The 16,825-nt window shown below is 42.6% G+C and overlaps 1 protein-coding gene across 3 annotated transcripts; it reads left to right on the forward strand.

Annotated features, from left to right (window-relative positions):
• The first annotated feature begins 880 nt into the window (after positions 1-880).
• Positions 881-5,380, forward strand: LOC128448382 (uncharacterized). 3 transcript variants are annotated; one of them, XM_053430993.1, is made up of 9 exons: positions 881-938; positions 1,014-1,311; positions 2,184-2,456; positions 2,560-2,892; positions 4,121-4,174; positions 4,265-4,375; positions 4,480-4,504; positions 4,595-4,688; positions 5,126-5,380. In XM_053430993.1, the coding sequence occupies exons 5-9, from the start codon at positions 4,138-4,140 to the stop codon at positions 5,144-5,146; spliced, it is 288 nt and encodes a 95-aa protein (XP_053286968.1). In that variant the 5' UTR covers positions 881-938; positions 1,014-1,311; positions 2,184-2,456; positions 2,560-2,892; positions 4,121-4,137; the 3' UTR covers positions 5,147-5,380. The 3 variants fall into 3 exon arrangements, 2 of the variants coding, with proteins under 2 accessions (XP_053286968.1, XP_053286969.1); XR_008339735.1 differs by lacking the exons at positions 4,595-4,688; positions 5,126-5,380 and having other exon boundaries at positions 4,480-4,583; XM_053430994.1 differs by lacking the exons at positions 881-938; positions 1,014-1,311; positions 2,184-2,456 and having other exon boundaries at positions 2,533-2,892.
• The last annotated feature ends 11,445 nt before the right edge of the window (positions 5,381-16,825 follow it).

Consider the following 16,825-nt stretch of genomic DNA (forward strand, 5'->3'; position numbering starts at 1 on the left):
TCATCCATTCACAGCATAAAACTAGTGTTTTGAACCGGATGCAGGTAAACACTGGCAACCATTGAAGGGAGCGGAGGAGCGGAGTAGTGTGAGTGAATTTAGATTGGTTAAAAACCAGTCGAGCTGCTGCATTCTGGATGAGCTGCAAAGGTCGGATGTCAGTAGCAGGTAGACCTGCCAGGAGGGAGTTACAATAGCCTAGGCGGGAGATGACCAGAGCCTGGACAAGGACCTGCACCGCCTTCTGAGTGAGAAGGGGGCGTATTCTCCTGATGTTGTACAGCATGAATCTACAGGACCGTGTTGTTGCAGTAATGTTGGCAGTAAGGGAGAGTTGACTATCGAACGTCACACCCAGGTTCCTAGCAGTCTGAGTGGGGGTTAACACGGAGTTGTAAAAGTTAATAGTCAGGTCGTGGGTGGGAGAGTCTTTCCCTGGAAGGAAAAGTAGTTCAGTCTTGTCAAGGTTAATCTTCAGGTGGTGTGCAGACATCCACTGAGAGATGTCGGTCAGACAGGCAGAGATTCGTACTGCTACCTGTGTTTCTGATCGGGGAAAAGACAGGATTAGTTGGGTGTCATCGGCATAACTATTGTAGGAAAACCCATGTGAGTGAATGACAGAGCCGAGAGAGTTGGTGTACAACGAGAAGAGGAGAGGACCCAGGACAGAACCTTGAGGGACAACAGTAGTGAGAGGACAAGGTTCAGACACAGATCCTCTCCAAGTTACCCTATAAGTGCGGTCATTGAGGTAGGTAGAGAGCAGGAAAAGAGCAGAGCCTGAGACAGCCAGGTTCTGAAGGGAGGAAATAAGGATCTGGTGGTTCACTGTGTCAAATGCAGCAGAGAGGTCTAGAAGGATAAGGACAGTCATCATAAGGCAACGGCTGAAGGAAGCACAGGAGTCAGCAACATCATCACGCTGAGTGTTGTCAGTGAGTACCATACATTTGTTGTTTGAAAGAAAAAATATTCGCAAAAGTAACTTTCTCATTTCCTCCCATCTATAGTTCCAGCATCAAATACCAGAGTGGCCGCTGAACCTTTCCCCCCAGTCGCATACGAGGGGTCACGCATCGTTCTGAAATGCACTGTCACAAGGGGCTCCCACCTGTCCTACATCTGGTTTTTCAACAGGATAAAAAGTAACATCTTCAACCTCTCCTCTTTTCCATCTCACTGGTAATGAGCTGGTGATGGAGCAGGCAACTCCAGAGCATGCTGGCAACTACCCCTGCATTGCCTGGTCCATGGTTCAGGACAGCAGCAGGTTTTTAGGCAGCGCCGAGGTCAAGGTGACAGTCAAAGGTACAAATCTACAGATATATAAAGGTTTTTTTTTTCTAATTATATTCAATAAAATGTCTATTTTCCAATGTTTAGGAGAAGGTTTCATGACCAAAATAATAATTATGTTCTGCCTTGGCGGAGGTTTGCCCTCTTCTGAGGGTCATTGTAGTTCATGGTTTTAACCATGTTGGTCATTACAAATATTAATTTGGACTTATTTAGAATCTGCTTTATGACCAAATAGCTCCAAAATTCCCATCAGCCTCGATTGAGCTTAAATAGAAGTATGCTAACATGCTGAACCACATGGAATCTTTACACCAAAGTTATTGCATAAATTCTTTTACAATCATCTCTTTTCCAAAATCATGTAAATACAAAATACTGCCACAGCATGGCCCTCTTTTCAGAAGGGGACTTCTGTACAAAGGTGTTGAACCTGGCTGCAGGAATGTATTTCCCATTCAGGACGGAAGTTGGGTGAAACTCAGAGTCCATTTCATCCCAAAGGAGTTGTATGGAGTTGAGGTCAAGGCCCAGTGCAGCCAGTTAAATGAAAAAAACTTTTCTTCATGGACATGGATTTATGAGAGCAAAGCCATGATGAAACAGGAAATGAACCTCTGTCAGTCTAAAATATCTGAAGCATTAAGAGAACGCTTCATTGGATATAAAGCGTTTTGCCCAAACATGTAAATAATAAGTATACAATCGCTGTTCACATACTTTTGGCCAAACAGTCATGATTAAAAGTAATTTTTTGGTAGTTTTTCCTGACTCTTGTTGAGGGTTAAGAACCGAGGATGTTGCACCTTGTTCAGCCCTTTGAAACAAATTGTGATTTGTGAATACAATAAAATTTGATTGATTCTCGTTTTTTGCCTCCACAGCTTATGTATCAAAGCCAAACATCTCCTTCTCCATCTTCAAAGAGGGAGACGGTTACCAAGGCAACATAACCTGCTGGTCAACCAGAGGGAGCCATCCGGTCAACTTTTCTCTCTCAGTAGATGACAAAGAGGTGGGATCCCTCACAGCCAACCAATCCCTCACTGTCTGGTTCCTCGTCGCCATGATACCCGGGATGGACATGGGTGTGGCGCGATGCTGGGTGAAAACTGAGACGCAGGAGTTATTGAGTGAACCTGTGACTCTGGAAGTGGGTATGAGCTACACAGACATGTGATGGTTCTGTCATTACCTTCCTCTAATTCCCCTCCTCCTCCTCCTCATGAATGTTTTTCTCTCCTTCACGTTTGCTCCCAGTCCCAGTTGGAGGTGACGTGACAGCGGAGGTGGAATATCTCTACAGAGCCGACTCCAAGCTTGCCGCCGCCAGGCTGAGGTGTGTGGTCAGCAGAGGAAGCTTTCCCCAAATCTCCTGGCTCCTGAACGACTCAGTCCTTGCCTCCGCGACACATGTGGACGCCCAGTCTCAGGATGACCTGACTCACGTTGCCCTCGCCAACCGTGGACAGACACTCGTCCTCACTAAGCTCACCTCAGAGGAGTCTGGGTATTACCGCTGCAGGGTCAGGAACAGCTATGATGACTCCGGGCCCTGGGTGGAGAGTGGAGATGTGCTGGTCTGAGTCACAGGTAAAAAGATCATCACTCAAATGAAAGTAATAAGACTGTAGAGCATGGGTTTTCAACTGGGACCACCATTCTGACTAGAAAGTAATCCGCGGCCCACTGATGTGCCTACGCGCGCGTGCCTACGTGTGTGTGTGTGTGTGTGTGTGTGTGTGTGTGTGTGTGTGTGTGTGTGTGTGTGCGTGCATGCATGTGGATAGAAGGAAGTTTTAACATTCAGTTTTCCATGTTGGTTTTATTTAAAAACCTCAAACAAATCTAGATATATGTACTTAACAAATCTAGAAAATCTGTGTAAAAAACAACAAAAATGGTTGATTTTCAGTGCTTAAGAATTGAAAACAAAATTAAAATGCAGTTTGTAGTTGTACTGCATCTCAGAACCATATGTACATCAATATATTACGTTTATGACTTAAATGTACAGACATGCGGCTGACATGTTGAGAGAAAGTTAAAGTAACGGTGATCAATAACAATCATGGTTTGTGCTAATTGTTGGGGCGTGCTTAGGCCCGATTTAAGCTACTGGATAGACGTATGTGTTATAACTCTCCTAAGAAATTGTTTCTCAACCAGCGAACGTGGTAAAGTTGATTGTTATTGCAATTAATTGTTTTGGCTATTATGCCAATTTATTTTTCTCATTACAAAGTATTTGTTTTTCGCTCTTTTGTTTTATTTAATATTTTCATTATTAATTCTCCCCTTTAGGCCTTCTATTTGGGAAAATTAAAATCTCATCACACAAACTACGTCTCCAACACCTCCTGAGAGTTTTTCTACCTAGGTCAACCGCTCTTCTACATCTCCCTTTAACACGCATGCACAGGGGAAAACTACTGGCAGTTTCTAGCCCCAAGCCGGTTTCAAGGTTCCCCTCATCACCTTTATATTATTTTAGACATATTTTTCTTAGTTTAGATATTTTTCACGATATTCAAGAGTAATCTGGAAATGTGTTGAAATATCTAAGTTAATTTCGCGGACCTCCTGCAATGCTGTCGCGGAACGCCAGGGGGCCGCGGACCCCTGGTTGAAAACCTCTGCTGTAGAGCATTATATACCACACACACGAGGGAAGCATCGGTTTTTTCATTTAGCTCTTGACAAGATGGCAAAAGAGGATATTACCCCAAATGTCAAACTGTTCCTATAATGCGTGTCTTTTCTTAAATACCTTCTGAGTGGGGGGCCTCTGCACTATCATGTATTTGTTACTTTCAATCAGACAGGATCCTTTACTCCATGCCTCGAGCTACATCTTCCACTGAAACACCACCAAGTAAACAGCACATGTTGTATATTTAAATGACTCCCATGCTGACACAACAGTAAGTCATGGCTCACTGTATATGTCCCTTCTCCTTCACAGAGGTTTTCATGAACCAGACAGAGATCATCACCATAGCGTTCTGCTGCTTCCTTCTTCTCATGTTGGCAGTTGGTGTGGCATGTGTTTACAGGATGTTCGACCACAACCAAGGTGTGTGTGTGTATGTGTGAAGGATAAATTCACTATACACCATTGCACTATATAATGCATTATTTAAAATATCCCTATATCTCCACCTCTGACTTCTTTTTCAGCTCATGCCCACATTGCTGAGACAAAGTAAGCTTTATCCCTATGGACCTTAGAAAGTTGATTGTTTCTGTGATTAAAACCAACCCGATAAACCCTGTTTGTACCTTCTCATGTCAGTTCTGATCCACTTCTTCTGACTGCACCCTCGTCCCAGTCGGGAGACAGGCAGGCCGGGGTCTCCTCTGCAGACTGTGACTGTGTCCTGAGTCAGGTATACAGGCTGTCACGACAGCACATAACGTAATGATTTTAAATCATTGATGTGACTCTACTCAACGGGTCTAAGAATTTCATACTAAAGTGAAGATTTTAAAGTTATTTTATGTGTTTGGTTTTCATATAAGCCATAACTGAAACCTTTTAATGTAATTGAGAGAACATTTACATTTAAACAGTTAAACATTTCTCACTATTTATCCCAATCTACTATTCTCCTGATTTTGTATGTATGGACCCATGATATAAAGCATTATTCTATTAAGACATTTTAAGAGCACCACAATTTTATTTTTACATTTTTTAGCTTTTAATGGAGCAACTCTTTCAATCCTCTCCATCAGAAGCTTTAAGATAAAAACTGCTTTTTCTTATGACAAACAGACCAGGTATTGATATAATGATATAATTATTTGTGTCTCCCTGTTTCAGACCATGGAGATCACAGTATGACACGGCATGAAGATCCTGCACCTCTCGAATCATCACATCCATCACTTTGTGCAAATATTTAATTTGAATATTGCAACTTGTTCTATGCATTCAGTACTTTTCCTGACTTGTAAAGTTACTTATAAGAGACTGGTGAAAAATTCAGTTAAAAACACACAGAGAGATTCTATTTTACAGCATAACCACTGAATACTGTCAAGTTTTTTGTATTCCAATAAAGGGTTTACTTCTAAATGTTGTTGTGTTTTTATAAAACCAGTGAAATAAAATGAATGCTTGACTACATCACTTCAAAACGAGTCAGGCTTAATATTCACATTGGTATGCATCTGCACCGGCGACAGCCAGCGGCATGAGGCATTATGTTTTATGGTTGTGTGTCTCATTCTTGTGAACATCATATCTCAAGACAGCCTTGAGGGAAATATTTCAAATTTGATACAATTGCTCATTTGCAATCAACGATGAACTGATTCGATTTTGGTTGGTTAAAGGTCACGTGACATCATGTTCTTGTGAACAGACACACCCATAGTGAATTTCATTACATCTGTGCCAAACATTCTCTTGGACTCAGGGATGACCTGAAATCAAAGATCAAGCTCTCTGCGACCTCAGAAAATAATTGTTTGCCCCGTGAACAGATCCTCTCAACGTCTCAAGAGATTCCTCTAAATCAGGGGTGTCAAAACTACGGCCCACGGGCCATCTGTGGCCCGCCATCCATTTTAAATTGGCGCCCAACTCACCCCTGACCTGCCAGCTGTCCCTCAGAACGCCGCCACGCCCCCCGCCCTGAGCGACGTGATTGAGGCGCACTGTCAACAGTCCGCTCCAGGGCAAGGGGCCGTGGCGGCGTGAGTGGTCCAGACCTTCAAATTATTTTCTGTATGTGGCCCTCGGGATAAAAAGTTTGGACACCCCTGCTCTAATATGCATGCTGGTTTTATGTGTGTAGTAAATATGCACTCTTAATTTTTTAAACATGTGTTAATGTGTTAATGGAACAAGTTAAAGTCTTTCATGCATTCCATGACACTGATAAAGTTTGTATATATAAAAGAATAAAGTTTGTTTCTTGAAGAGCTACAAGTAAACTTTCTTTTGAGCAGCTGCGTCCTGACAGATCCATGAGAAGTGAACAGTTCGTCGCTTCACACCTTGTATTTATGAGTCCTGAATGTGTGACTTGTGATCAGATGTCACTTCCCACATTTATATGTATAATATCATACTTAATACTTTATGTAGTTGTTCTTACTCGTCAGATTTACAGATGGGTTTGATGACAATTATTGTGTGTTGGCACGAGCAAGAGAGAGAGACGAGTCCAGGGGCTGAAGGAATCTCGTGCAGCTGTTGAAGAAAGATTTGACCAATTTAGGAAAAGTATCGCTCATCATGTGGTGATCAGTGTTGATGTAGCCACAAACAAATCAATACATTGTAACTGAGAAGAGTAAAAATACATTTGATTCAAAGTGAAACTGTAGCAGGTCAGAGATGTCAACTGAGTGGGCGGTCCTTCATATATGTCCCAGGATGCATTTGTATCCACACAATGAAAATAATGTGGCCACATGCATTGAAGTAGAAGAATTTTGATGTGTTCAGACCTGAACTTGTGATTGAGTCACTCAGGAAGGATGTTCATACCAGGTCTGAACAGGTGCTCGACCTTGGAATTTCGCAGTCCTAGTTCAGTCGTCCCAGCTCAAATGACACATAATGTGCATTCACATAAATAATAGTAAAGCTAAAGGGCAAACCATATCTCAGCTTTGGCAGGAAGTTGGTGACAGAAGGCCTTGTTAGGGGGGTTTCTGACCACGGTGTCGTACTCTCCTAGCCTGGATGCCAGACGAACTTAGCCCCGCCCACAACATTTTTGGTCGGGCAGTTTGGTCTGGAGTCGCTCCATTGGGAAAAAATTATGGCCCGACCGGGCCAATCAGATTGTCAGGGCGGGCTTTATACGATGATTGACAGATGATCAACGGTGACGTAATCAACCACGTCATCAAAGTGCCTTTGGGTTGAATTCGTTTTCAACAAACATGCCTGCCGCTGGCGAGCTGAGATGTGTAGATGCTGCCATTGAGTCTGTTTTAGAAGACATCGACAGCGCATTCATTTTGAAAGAGGAACACAGAACGTGGAGGCGACGCCGAAGCACTGCGCTAATCCCTATCGCGCCGGCGCTTGGCTGTTCACAACGGACACTGAGGCGACGCTGAACCGCCAGGCAGCGCTAATAATATCACCCGTTGATCCAGTAGATCGCTGCACGGCTTTGTGCCAGTCACACCGGAGGCTGAAGCACCGCGCTGCGCCAAGACTGCCTCGCGGTGCTTCAGCCTCCGGTGTGACCGGCACAAAGTTTTAACATGGGAGTGGATGGGAGCCAGCTGTTATTTAAGGCTTGGCGCTGCGCTGAAGCGTCCGGTGTGAACCCGGCGTTAGTAAATAACTCACAATGCGTTGCTTAGCATACGTCACATACTACGTTGCTCTGATTGGTTGTAGGTCTATCCAATTGAGCGAAGAGGAATTTTACTTCCTGGTCAGTTGAAACACGCCCCATAATTTTTTCACAATGGAGCGACTCCAGACCGAACTGCCCGACCAAAAATGTTGTGGGCGGGGCTAAATTCGTCTGGCATCCAGGCTAGTACTCTCCTGCAGCACATGACAAACATTTTCATCGCTGTTGGCTAATGTAATCAGCTGTTGTGGGGGGGCTCTTAACTCGGCACCCCAGCCAATCTTCTGCATGCGACACTAACTTATAACTGTTCAATGTTTGGATGCACTTGTTTATACTTTGTTCAATTATGCATAGCAGGAGTTCTTCTTAAGATCCTCAGAGCCGTATTCCTCTATTTCACTACTTGGCCACACTCATCTTCTCTTCATTTGTCCTCTACTTCTTTGTTTAGGAAATTAACTATCTCTGTTCTTAACACTTTTGAAGTTTCAGGGGTTAACAACGTTGCAGCCGAATTCGATACATTGAAGTCAAACAAACAGAAGATGCCTCGATACTGCTCCTGTGGTGTCATCCATGTGTCTTAAACCCGAAATATCCAAAACAGCCTCAGTTACACCAGGTTCTTAGCCTCCTATACTTACTGCTGTCAAGAGTGCTCGCAAGACGAAATCAGCAATTAACTGCTGCAGTTACTAGGTCGAGGATATCAGAGGGAATTTAGGCTTAAAACAACTTTTTAAATGTCAGGGCCAAAAGGCACTTGGATGACACCACAGGAGCAATATGGAAACATTGTCAGGTTTTTTTTCTGTTGTTTTTTACGTCTGAATTAGTGGTTGCCATTTACTTTGGCTGCAACGCTGTCTACCAGTGAAAAAATCTTTTGTTCACTCAACACTCCAACCACCCCTCTATCGGCAAAGTGGTGAGTAGATAATGAGGGAATTTTCATTTTGGGTGAACTATCCATTTAATGCCACTGCGGACATCCTGCTTCAGTTGCTCGATCCGTTCCCAGTCTTTTGTTTCTGCTTCTTCTTTCGGTTTATTGGCAGATGGAAACCAACGTCAAGGTGCATTCAATACTATCTGTAGAGTGGACGAAGCCGACTATTCCATCTCAATGTTCTAAAAATCGACATAATAAAATGTTGTTCCTTAAGATCTAGCAAAGATCACCATTCCACATTAATCTTCTTCTTATTATCTCTTCTTCATTGGCAGGTGGAAACTAACGTCAAGGTGCATTACCGCCATCTACTGTGACAACTGTACCTTCATGTAAGAGCCTGACTATGAGAGACAAGGTGCTACATTTGACAGGTGTCGTGTTTAACACCGTGTTCAAACCCCAACGCAGAGACAGAACACAGAGCACTACGCAGAATGGAAAGTTCAAGCTTCTTTATTGTACAATCAAAGATGACACGAGGTTGAGACGATGAAGCGGAGTGCGAATGATTTCACTCACAGGAATAATTTTCAGGATTTGCATATGAAATATAATTTTATATGCAAATATTGATGTAGTCTCTTAGTCTGGGTTTCAATATCTTGTTTCCTCAGTGCTGATACATTCTGGCATCCTTTCAGGTGTGCCTTCTATCTCTGAAGGATTCCTCCACCTCATTATATTTAGAAGGGACTTGCTGCCGACGTTTTGTTTCAGTGTAAACTGCAGACCTCTTTCGCTTGGCAGCCTCACGTCTGGGAGCCGAGTCTTCTTCTATGTCAGTCGTGAATGAGAGCCTATCTGCTCCCTGCCTAGCAGCAAAAATTGAATCCTTTCAGCGAGTGTCCTGATCGACCCTGAAGGTCGAGACTTTCTGTTGCTTTCGCACTCTGCTGTCGAAGCCCTGAGTTTATTTTGAAGGTCACTGTTTAGGTGCTGCTGCTTCTCTGTTGGGATAATAGCCTGGGAAGATGCCTGTCTCTTCCGTCCTAGTCTGGGAATCCTGTATCTTTCCTTCTCAGCTTTTGGTTCACTCACCACCTCCATGGAGCTGGTAGTTCTAGAGTCCCTGTGCATCATCCTCTGCTTGTACAAGGGTGACCTAGATCTTCCTTTCCTATTGATGAGCTGTTCATTCAGGGATTGCTCTTTTTCCAACTGTTGTTGGGTCTCCAGCAATGAGAGCCTATCTGCTCCCTGCCTAGCAGCAAAATTTGAATCCTGGCACCGAGCGTCCTGTCCGATCCTGAAGTTCGAAACTTTTTGTTGCTTTCGCTCTTCTTCTCTCGAAGCCCTGAGTTTATTCCGAAGGTCACTGGTCAGGAGCTGCTGCTTCCCTGCTGGGATAAGAGCCTGGGAAGATGTTCCCTCTTCCCTCTCCCTCTTCCGTCCTAGTCTGGGAATCTTGTATCTTTCCTTCTCAGCTTTTGGCTCAGTCACCACCTCCATGGAGATGGTAGTTGTAGAGTCCCTGTGCATCATCCTCTGCTTATATAAGGGTGACCTAGATCTTCCTTTCCTATTGATGAGCTGTTCATTCAGGGATTTCTCTTTTTCCAACTGTTGTTGGGTCTCCAGCAATGAGAGCCTATCTGCTCCCTGCCTAGCAGCAAAATTTGAATCCTGGCTTCGAGCGTCCTGCCTGATCCTGAAGTTCGAAACTTTTTGTTGCTTTCGCTCTTCTTCTCTCGAAGCCCTGAGTTTATTCCGAAGGTCAGTGGTCAGGTGCTGCTGCTTCCCTGCTGGGATAAGAGCCTGGGAAGATGTCTGTCTCTTCCGTCCTAGTCTGGGAATCTTGTATCTTTCCTTCTCAGCTTTTGGTTCACTCACCACCTCCATGGAGCTGGTAGTTGTAGAGTCCCTGTGCATCATCCTCTGCTTGTATAAGGGTGACCTAGATCTTCCTTTCCTATTGATGAGCTGTTCATTCAGGGATTTCTCTTTTTCCAACTGTTGTTGGGTCTCCAGCAGGTCATTGCAGGCCTGGACTCTCCGCCCTCGTTCATATTGAGCGTTGTCCCTCTCGTTGTTCAACAGGTCTTTCAGATGTCTGATCTCTTTTTGAAGGCCCTGGTACTCATTCCTGGTGTACCAATATGTTTCTCTCTCTCTCTTTTCAGAGGTCAACTTGAATCGTGACATGGTGGGACAACTTGCTCTTTCTTCCTGGGGTTGAATCAGTTGAATCAGCAGTAATCTTGCTGTTTGAGTTTGTCGTTGAGCAGATGCCTGATATTATTTATCAATAGGCTTTCTCTCTCAAAGCTGTGAGATGCTCAGAATGATCAAACGCTGGCTTATAGGCAATGATTAAGTCAAGAGCTGCATGACACATCAAAGACACATTGTCTTTAATCTTAGAGTATTCAATTCTTCTATGATCTTCTTTGCATTGTTTACATTCTAAATAAAAATCTGTGATTAAAATTTTAACATTAAAAGATGCTTCCCTTTTCTTTTCTGTTTGTCCCCTGGGGGGGGGGGGGGGGGGGGGGGGAATTTGTTCATATACGTCTGTATGTATGAGATTTCCTGTTCAATTGTGAAAACCAATAAATAAAGTGAAAAAAAAAGAAAAAAGAAAGATGCTTACCTTTTAATATTGAAAACATGGTTAATTGATCCTAAAGTGATTGACAGGCCTAGCAAACATTACACACCGTTTTTATCAATGATCAATTGAAATGTTGATGACACTCCTTGTTTTGCTGAGATCAGCTTCTTGTTCAGTGACTCTACAACAAGTGTGCTGCATAAAGAATACACATCCATATATTTACACCTGAGCACTGAGCTCTTAGTCAGGCCAAAGTGCAGATGATCTACAGTCAGCCCAGTATCTGAAGGCATCCTGTACATACAGAGATGAAGCACTAACTGCTAACTTTTAACTAACTGCTAACTTTTAAGCTTTCCCTCCGTTTATTTCATAATATGTATTTGATCATTAATATCAAATATTATATTTAGTTATATATCTTTACAGTACTGCTCAGCACCTCTAGAAATAATGCCATGAACAGTATGTATTTATCAGTCATGGAAAAAAACCTAAATTTGATTAAGAGACCACCAGCTCTCCTTTGCACACATTTTTAAAACACGTGTTCAGTGTTTGTGTCTCTTCAAATGTTCCCACTGACCCCTTGATGATGAGATCATGGCTCTATGGGCCCAGATCATCTGATGGGGGACTCCATGTATTGATTTCGCCTGTGTGTTTGAGTGTGTGTATTGCCCACTCCCAACTGATACTACAAACATTCTGGCATCAAGTGTTCATTACATTACATTACATTTCATTTAGCTGACGCTTTCATCCAAAGCGACTTACAATAAGTGCATTCAACCCCGAGGGTACAGACCCAGAACAACAAGAATCAAGAAAGTACAGTTTCTTCAAAATAAAGCAAAACTACAGAGTGCTATAAGTAAGTGCCATTTAAGTGCTACTAAAAGTGTTAGTTTCAAAAGTTGTTAGTATATATATATTTTTTTTATTCAAGGTATAGTCGGAAGAGGTCAGTTTTTAGTTTTCGGCAGAAGATTTGTAAACTTTCTGATGTCCGGATGTCAATGGGGAGCTCATTCCACCATTTAGGAGCCAGGACAGCAAACAGTCGTGATTTTGATGAGTGTTAAGCTTGCAGTGAGGGAGCAACGAGTCGATTAGCCGAAGCAGAGCGGAGTGAACGAGCTGGGGTGTAACGTTCAACGATGCTCTGGATGTAGACTGGACCTGATCCATTCACAGCATAAAACTAGTGTTTTGAACCGGATGCAGGTAAACACTGGTAACCATTGAAGGGAGCGGAGGAGCGGAGTAGTGTGAGTGAATTTAGATTGGTTAAAAACCAGTCGAGCTGCTGCATTCTGGATGAGCTGCAAAGGTCGGATGTCAGTAGCAGGTAGACCTGCCAGGAGGGAGTTACAATAGCCTAGGCGGGAGATGACCAGAGCCTGGACAAGGACCTGCACCGCCTTCTGAGTGAGAAGGGGGCGTATTCTCCTGATGTTGTACAGCATGAATCTACAGGACCGTGTTGTTGCAGTAATGTTGGCAGTAAGGGAGAGTTGACTATCGAACGTCACACCCAGGTTCCTAGTAGTCTGAGTGGGGGTTAACACGGAGTTGTAAAAGTTAATAGTCAGGTCGTGGGTGGGAGAGTCTTTCCCTGGAAGGAAAAGTAGTTCAGTCTTGTCAAGGTTAATCTTCAGGTGGTGTGCAGACATCCACTGAGAGATGTCGGTCAGACAGGCAGAGATTCGTACTGCTACCTGTGTTTCTGATCGGGGAAAAGACAGGATTAGTTGGGTGTCATCGGCATAACTATTGTAGGAAAACCCATGTGAGTGAATGACAGAGCCGAGAGAGTTGGTGTACAACGAGAAGAGGAGAGGACCCAGGACAGAACCTTGAGGGACACCAGTAGTGAGAGGACAAGGTTCAGACACAGATCCTCTCCAAGTTACCCTATAAGTGCGGTCATTGAGGTAGGTAGAGAGCAGGAAAAGAGCAGAGCCTGAGACAGCCAGGTCCTGAAGGGAGGAAATAAGGATCTGGTGGTTCACTGTGTCAAATGCAGCAGAGAGGTCTAGAAGGATAAGGACAGTCATCATAAGGCAACGGCTGAAGGAAGCACAGGAGTCAGCAACATCATCACGCTGAGTGTTGTCAGTGAGTACCATACATTTGTTGTTAGAAAGAAAAAATATTCGCAAAAGTAACTTTCTCATTTCCTCCCATCTATAGTTCCAGCATCAAATACCAGAGTGGCCGCTGAACCTTTCCCCCCAGTCGCATACGAGGGGTCACGCATCGTTCTGAAATGCACTGTCACAAGGGGCTCCCACCTGTCCTACATCTGGTTTTTCAACAGGATAAAAAGTAACATCTTCAACCTCTCCTCTTTTCCATCTCACTGGTAATGAGCTGGTGATGGAGCAGGCAACTCCAGAGCATGCTGGCAACTACCCCTGCATTGCCTGGTCCATGGTTCAGGACAGCAGCAGGTTTTTAGGCAGCGCCGAGGTCAAGGTGACAGTCAAAGGTACAAATCTACAGATATATAAAGGTTTTTTTTTTTCTAATTATATTCAATAAAATGTCTATTTTCCAATGTTTAGGAGAAGGTTTCATGACCAAAATAATAATTATGTTCTGCCTTGGCGGAGGTTTGCCCTCTTCTGAGGGTCATTGTAGTTCATGGTTTTAACCATGTTGGTCATTACAAATATTAATTTGGACTTATTTTGAATCTGCTTTATGACCAAATAGCTCCAAAATTCCCATCAGCCTCGATTGAGCTTAAATAGAAGTATGCTAACATGCTGAACCACATGGAATCTTTACACCAAAGTTATTGCATAAATTCTTTTACAATCATCTCTTTTCCAAAATCATGTAAATACAAACTACTGCCACAGCATGGCCCTCTTTTCAGAAGGGGACTTCTGTACAAAGGTGTTGAACCTGGCTGCAGGAATGTATTTCCCATTCAGGACGGAAGTTGGGTGAAACTCAGACTCCATTTCATCCCAAAGGAGTTGTATGGAGTTGAGGTCAAGGCCCAGTGCAGCCAGTTACCACACCATGCTAAATGAAAAAAACTTTTCTTCATGGACATGGATTTATGAGAGCAAAGCCATGATGAAACAGGAAAGGAACCTCTGTCAGTCTAAAATATCTGAAGCATTAAGAGAACGCTTCATTGGATATAAAGCGTTTTGCCCAAACATGTAAATAATAAGTATACAATCGCTGTTCACATACTTTTGGCCAAACGGTCATGATTAAAAGTAATTTTTTGGTAGTTTTTCCTGACTCTTGTTGAGGGTTAAGAACCGAGGATGTTGCACCTTGTTCAGCCCTTTGAAACAAATTGTGATTTGTGAATACAATAAAATTTGATTGATTCTCGTTTTTTGCCTCCACAGCTTATGTATCAAAGCCAAACATCTCCTTCTCCATCTTCAAAGAGGGAGACGGTTACCAAGGCAACATAACCTGCTGGTCAACCAGAGGGAGCCATCCGGTCAACTTTTCTCTCTCAGTAGATGACAAAGAGGTGGGATCCCTCACAGCCAACCAATCCCTCACTGTCTGGTTCCTCGTCGCCATGATACCCGGGATGGACATGGGTGTGGCGCGATGCTGGGTGAAAACTGAGACGCAGGAGTTATTGAGTGAACCTGTGACTCTGGAAGTGGGTATGAGCTACACAGACATGTGATGGTTCTGTCATTACCTTCCTCTAATTCCCCTCCTCCTCCTCCTCATGAATGTTTTTCTCTCCTTCACGTTTGCTCCCAGTCCCAGTTGGAGGTGACGTGACAGCGGAGGTGGAATATCTCTACAGAGCCGACTCCAAGCTTGCCGCCGCCAGGCTGAGGTGTGTGGTCAGCAGAGGAAGCTTTCCCCAAATCTCCTGGCTCCTGAACGACTCAGTCCTTGCCTCCGCGACACATGTGGACGCCCAGTCTCAGGATGACCTGACTCACGTTGCCCTCGCCAACCGTGGACAGACACTCGTCCTCACTAAGCTCACCTCAGAGGAGTCTGGGTATTACCGCTGCAGGGTCAGGAACAGCTATGATGACTCCGGGCCCTGGGTGGAGAGTGGAGATGTGCTGGTCTGAGTCACAGGTAAAAAGATCATCACTCAAATGAAAGTAATAAGACTGTAGAGCATGGGTTTTCAACTGGCGTAATGATTTTAAATCATTGATGTGACTCTACTCAACGGGTCTAAGAATTTCATACTAAAGTGAAGATTTTAAAGTTATTTTATGTGTTTGGTTTTCATATAAGCCATAACTGAAACCTTTTAATGTAATTGAGAGAACATTTACATTTAAACAGTTAAACATTTCTCACTATTTATCCCAATCTACTATTCTCCTGATTTTGTATGTATGGACCCATGATATAAAGCATTATTCTATTAAGACATTTTAAGAGCACCACAATTTTATTTTTACATTTTTTAGCTTTTAATGGAGCAACTCTTTCAACCTCTCCATCAGAAGCTTTAAGATAAAAACTGCTTTTTCTTATGACAAACAGACCAGGTATTGATATAATGATATAATTATTTGTGTCTCCCTGTTTCAGACCATGGAGATCACAGTATGACACGGCATGAAGATCCTGCACCTCTCGAATCATCACATCCATCACTTTGTGCAAATATTTAATTTGAATATTGCAACTTGTTCTATGCATTCAGTACTTTTCCTGACTTGTAAAGTTACTTATAAGAGACTGGTGAAAAATTCAGTTAAAAACACACAGAGAGATTCTATTTTACAGCATAACCACTGAATACTGTCAAGTTTTTTGTATTCCAATAAAAGGTTTACTTCTAAATGTTGTTGTGTTTTTATAAAACCAGTGAAATAAAATGAATGCTTGACTACATCACTTCAAAACGAGTCAGGCTTAATATTCACATTGGTATGCATCTGCACCGGCGACAGCCAGCGGCATGAGGCATTATGTTTTATGGTTGTGTGTCTCATTCTTGTGAACATCATATCTCAAGACAGCCTTGAGGGAAATATTTCAAATTTGATACAATTGCTCATTTGCAATGTTGTGCAATAGTAGGAGTAGAATTGACGTTGGCTAATTATTAATAATCATGAAATATGATTATTAAAATAACAATTATTTCTTAAAAATAATCAAAAATGATAAAGCTATTAATTAAGAAATGTAACACATTTAATTAGAAATGATACGGTTATCCATTAATAATAGTTAAAATAATTAATGAAAACAATAAAATTATCAATTAAGAATAATACAAATCTGTAATCATTGATTATAGTTGCGGGGCACCACCCTGGTTACAGGGACCAATGAGTCAAACTATAGTTATCAGTCTCATAATGATAAATGTCAAATCAATAATCTCAATATTTAATATTAATAATTATTTAATTAACAGTGAAGGCTACTAAGTTCGAGCACAGGCAATCATAATCCAGCTGCAATCACATACATATGCACAAATAATCACAGACTACAGATACTTTAATTACAAAAGCATTTATTAAAAAGGGGAAATAAAGTTAATGTTATTCAATGATTCATCATTTTAACAAGCTCCGATATTTCAAAGATAAACACAGCAGCAGCACTTATCACAATTCAGAAAATACATGTAAAACCGGCGGTCTACCTATGTATGTCTGTCTCGGTGTGTGTGTGTGTGTCTGTGTCAAAGTATCT

The sequence above is a fragment of the Pleuronectes platessa genome, chromosome 9 (assembly GCF_947347685.1).
Source record: "Pleuronectes platessa chromosome 9, fPlePla1.1, whole genome shotgun sequence".
NCBI lineage: Eukaryota > Metazoa > Chordata > Actinopteri > Pleuronectiformes > Pleuronectidae > Pleuronectes > Pleuronectes platessa.

Bases quoted from the DNA above. Each gene is read 5' to 3' on its own strand.
- LOC128448382 (XM_053430993.1), top strand. From the start codon at position 4,138: ATGCCTCGAGCTACATCTTCCACTGAAACACCACCAA. The intron at 4,376-4,479 runs GTGTGTGTGTGT...CTTCTTTTTCAG, and splicing joins GATGTTCGACCACAACCAAG to CTCATGCCCACATTGCTGAG. The intron at 4,689-5,125 runs GTATACAGGCTG...TCCCTGTTTCAG, and splicing joins GTGACTGTGTCCTGAGTCAG to ACCATGGAGATCACAGTATG.